We start from the raw sequence: 3,677 nt of genomic DNA on the forward strand, positions 1-3,677 counted from the left end.
ACAAAGTGGAGAGTGGAGACAGACAGAAGCACCCATTGAAATACTCAATGACGACCTCAGAAGTGTTTTGAGCAAGCAAAACAGTAAAAGCAAAGAAACACATGCCTAAATATATAATAATGATAAAATGCATACATGAAAAGGAGAAGCCAAGGAAAGTGAAAGAAAAGGGAGTTCACTAACATCACTACACCACACGGGAAGAAGAAAGAAAAGCTGGGTGAAGTCCAGACTCCAGAGTAAAGTCTCAAGGTTTGTGTTGGTGGGGGCCCACGTCAAGGCGATTACAGAAAAAGACCCACACCACCACCAAAGCCCATAGGCATTAGGCAGACAACCAAATCTTTCTCAAGGTAGAAACAGAATATGCGAAGCCGACGGTGGACAAACTCTCTTCTTCTCCACCACCCCTTTATTCGCTTATTATTCATTCATCCATTTATTTATTTATTTATTTATTATATTTATTTTAATTGCTCTCCATTAATAAGGAGAAACTTTTTCATCCTTCTGAATACTACCACTCAACCAATTTATAGCTTTTATAAATTATATACACGGTTGTCAAATAGTTAAATACATATGAGGTCATCTGAACTGATTTTTTTTATTTATTTTATAACCATTCGATCTATTTCCAATCTCATCGTGTCGTATTCGAAGTGTTCTATTTGAACGGTCCTGATTCTTACAGAGGAAAAGTATTTCGTGTACAATAGCATTATAGCCGGTATTTCGTAGTATCATCAGCATCTGATTTTCCTTTTAAAATCCTAAATTACAAGTTAACTAGGCGGGCGGTCATCAAATGGTAAACCCCTTATAAGTTATATCTAAATCACTACACCACCACTCGCTCGCCCTTCTCAATTTCCAAAGCACACATCCGCTTCGCTCTCTCTCTCTCTCTCTCTTCCGCTCTGTGGACTGAGACTTTGTTGTACGGACTGATAGATTCTTCTTCGCTTTCTGAGAAGAAAAAGAAGGGAACAACAAGAAGAACATTGGAGAAAGGAAGAGAGAAGCAGAAATCTTGAACCGAACCGTCGCCACCCGTCAACCAAGATGTCGCGCAGCTGCTCGCAGTGCGGCAACAACGGCCACAACTCCCGTACTTGTGCAGAGGCTGGCTCCGGTGCCGCCTCGGAATCTGGTGGATTTATGCTGTTTGGTGTTCGTGTAACCGAGGGTTCGATCCGTAAGAGCGTCAGCATGAACAATCTGTCGCAGTACGAGCAACCTCAAGAGCCCAACGCCGACGTTAATGACGGATACGCCTCCGACGATGTCTGCCATGCGTCTGCTGGGAACCGCGAGCGCAAAAGAGGTGCTTTTTCAGATCTCTGATGATATATTGTACTATTTCTTTCTCTAACTTATACTAGTTTAAGGATTTTAAATACAAGAATGGATTTTCCTCGATCATATTAGGAGTTCCATGGACCGAAGAAGAACACAGGCTTTTCCTAGTAGGCCTGCAGAAGGTAGGAAAGGGAGATTGGAGAGGTATTTCTAGAAACTTCGTCAAGACTCGTACGCCTACTCAGGTAGCTAGTCATGCTCAGAAATATTTCCTCCGTCGAAACAACCTTAACCGGAGGAGGCGCCGATCCAGTCTCTTCGACATCACCACCGATACGGTACTTCAGTCAATTTGTTTATTCATTTCCTCAAATATTTTACGTCATTTTTTTGTTTATTTCCACGGATGTTTTGTTTTATTGATTTGCTTCCTTTTCTTTTATTTTTCTATATGATAGTTTATGGGATTGCCAATGGAAGAAGAAACTGTTTACCAGGAGACCACAACTCAGTCACCGGCACCGGTGAACTGTAACATACGTTTTCCGGTACCGGCCTTCCCTGTGACGCTTAGTCCCGTGGTACTGCCCGGCGGTGGCGAGAATCCCATAGAGAATCTGACGCTGGGAAAAAGTGAACAAACGAATGCGCCAACAAAAGTTGTCCGCCCGATACCTATACTACCCATACCGCCAGCATCGAGAATGGCTGATCTTAATCTGAACCAGAAATCCTCTGCGGATCCATCGCCGTTGTCGCTTAAACTGTCTACTCCGTCATCAGATCAACAAGCGTCACCGAGACATTCTGCTTTTCAGGCCATGCCGAGCTTTGGCTCAGGGGATCTCGATTCCAACGGTGGAAGCATTATTACCGTTGCCTGACAATAAACTTTTATATATCTTTTTAGGCAAAACAAGCGTAGTTAGGGTTAGATTTAGATTAGATTAAATTGAATTAAGCAAGACAAAGTGATTTGGTGATTCCTTGTTTGTACAGAGTAGACACAGTCGATAAAGGAGATGCGTTGTTGTTTTGGTGGTGGACTGTAAGGGATGTAATCTTGTTTATCTCTCTCATCTTATTTGCCTGCGGTTTGTTTGGTGGTCTCAACTCTCAAGGGATTTACATGGCAAAAAAAAAATTTATATCGACTATCATTATAGACATTTTCTGCTTAACAAAAATAATTCTGGATGCTGTTGTTTTTACTGGAAATCCTCTCTCTCTCTCTCTCTCTCTCTCTCTCTGGATGGTTTTCACTTTTCAGCTTTCACCATTCACACAAGTCCATGTATCTATAATCGGTTGCCCGGCCTCTTCTATGAGAAAGATGAAAGATTCTAATTCTTAGCCTTTTTCCTTTTCCAAACAATGGAATAATTTAAACATAATTATTCTCAACATATTTTGATCTACATTGTACTGGCTTCGCAGACACGTCAACGGTACAGATTGCTCCATTCTATTCTATCTGTTCAACTTTAATTCTTTCAAGTACAAACTGTGAACGGTACTTCTGGATCTCTAAAATCTAGCCATGGATTCACAATCAAGAAGGAGAAGACAACCCAATTTGCTCAAGGTCTTTTTTTTCTTTGGTTCAAGCTAAGATACTTATGAAGTAACTATCACGGGCTCACGGCTATGACGGGGCGGAAGGAAAAACCAAAAAGAATAAACTATATCGTTCTCGATCGGATGGACGAAAGGCCACAGAAAGATGCTAAGTTTCTTTCTGGTGGTGGGGAGAATCTTCTTTATTTGGAATGGACTATTTTAGTGGGTTTTCCGTTGAACGAAATAAAACGTTAAAACTCTATTTCTTGACTTCTATTTGGGTGTGCGTTTCTGACTTTCTGGGTCTGTTACTAAACAAAGCGCTAGTTGTTGGAGAGAAGTCATTTTTGTATTTGTTTTCCCTTATTTTTGGTTGTTTAGTTTATTTGCTTTTTACATATATTAGCATAAGCATCTGAAGAAATTGCTCTGACTCCTTGTTATATATTAAAAACGTGATATCAGTCTTCATACCTAAGCAAAACCGGTGGTTTAGGCTAAGTTGGTTCCTCTATACTTTCCTTGTTTAAATAGGAATGACTAATGGAGAATGAAGAGCGGTAATATTGTTGGGTTGCTGAGCCCAATTTGTTTCAACGCAACTCACTTGGTTGATCACCTAAATGCGTTTGACTAAACTTGTAATTGGAAGAAGCTTTCAAAAAACTCATAAAAAGATAGCGTCCAATAAAAGTTGTTTTTATTTAAAAAAAAAAAGACAGTAGGGTGTTGGGCTTTTTTACTTTTGAAATAAAAATAATTCATAAAATCCAATTGACCAACATCTGTTACAACTTGCAACTATGGTCGTGGCA

General features: G+C 40.1%; 1 protein-coding gene across 1 annotated transcript; it reads left to right on the forward strand.

The window, feature by feature from the left end:
* Positions 1–320: 320 nt before the first annotated feature.
* On the forward strand, positions 321–2,520 carry LOC148862991 (transcription factor MYB1R1-like). Its single transcript, XM_088978434.1, has 3 exons — positions 321–1,327; positions 1,432–1,640; positions 1,761–2,520. The coding sequence occupies exons 1-3, from the start codon at positions 1,066–1,068 to the stop codon at positions 2,184–2,186; spliced, it is 897 nt and encodes a 298-aa protein (XP_088834560.1). The 5' UTR covers positions 321–1,065; the 3' UTR covers positions 2,187–2,520.
* The last annotated feature ends 1,157 nt before the right edge of the window (positions 2,521–3,677 follow it).

The sequence above is a fragment of the Nelumbo lutea genome, chromosome 3 (assembly GCF_056320005.1).
Source record: "Nelumbo lutea isolate HS-2025 chromosome 3, American lotus-T2T, whole genome shotgun sequence".
In the NCBI taxonomy this organism is placed as follows: Eukaryota; Viridiplantae; Streptophyta; class Magnoliopsida; order Proteales; family Nelumbonaceae; genus Nelumbo; species Nelumbo lutea.

Bases quoted from the DNA above. Each gene is read 5' to 3' on its own strand.
- LOC148862991 (XM_088978434.1), top strand. From the start codon at position 1,066: ATGTCGCGCAGCTGCTCGCAGTGCGGCAACAACGGCCACAACTCCCGT. The intron at 1,328-1,431 runs GTGCTTTTTCAG...CGATCATATTAG, and splicing joins GAACCGCGAGCGCAAAAGAG to GAGTTCCATGGACCGAAGAA. The intron at 1,641-1,760 runs GTACTTCAGTCA...TCTATATGATAG, and splicing joins TCGACATCACCACCGATACG to TTTATGGGATTGCCAATGGA.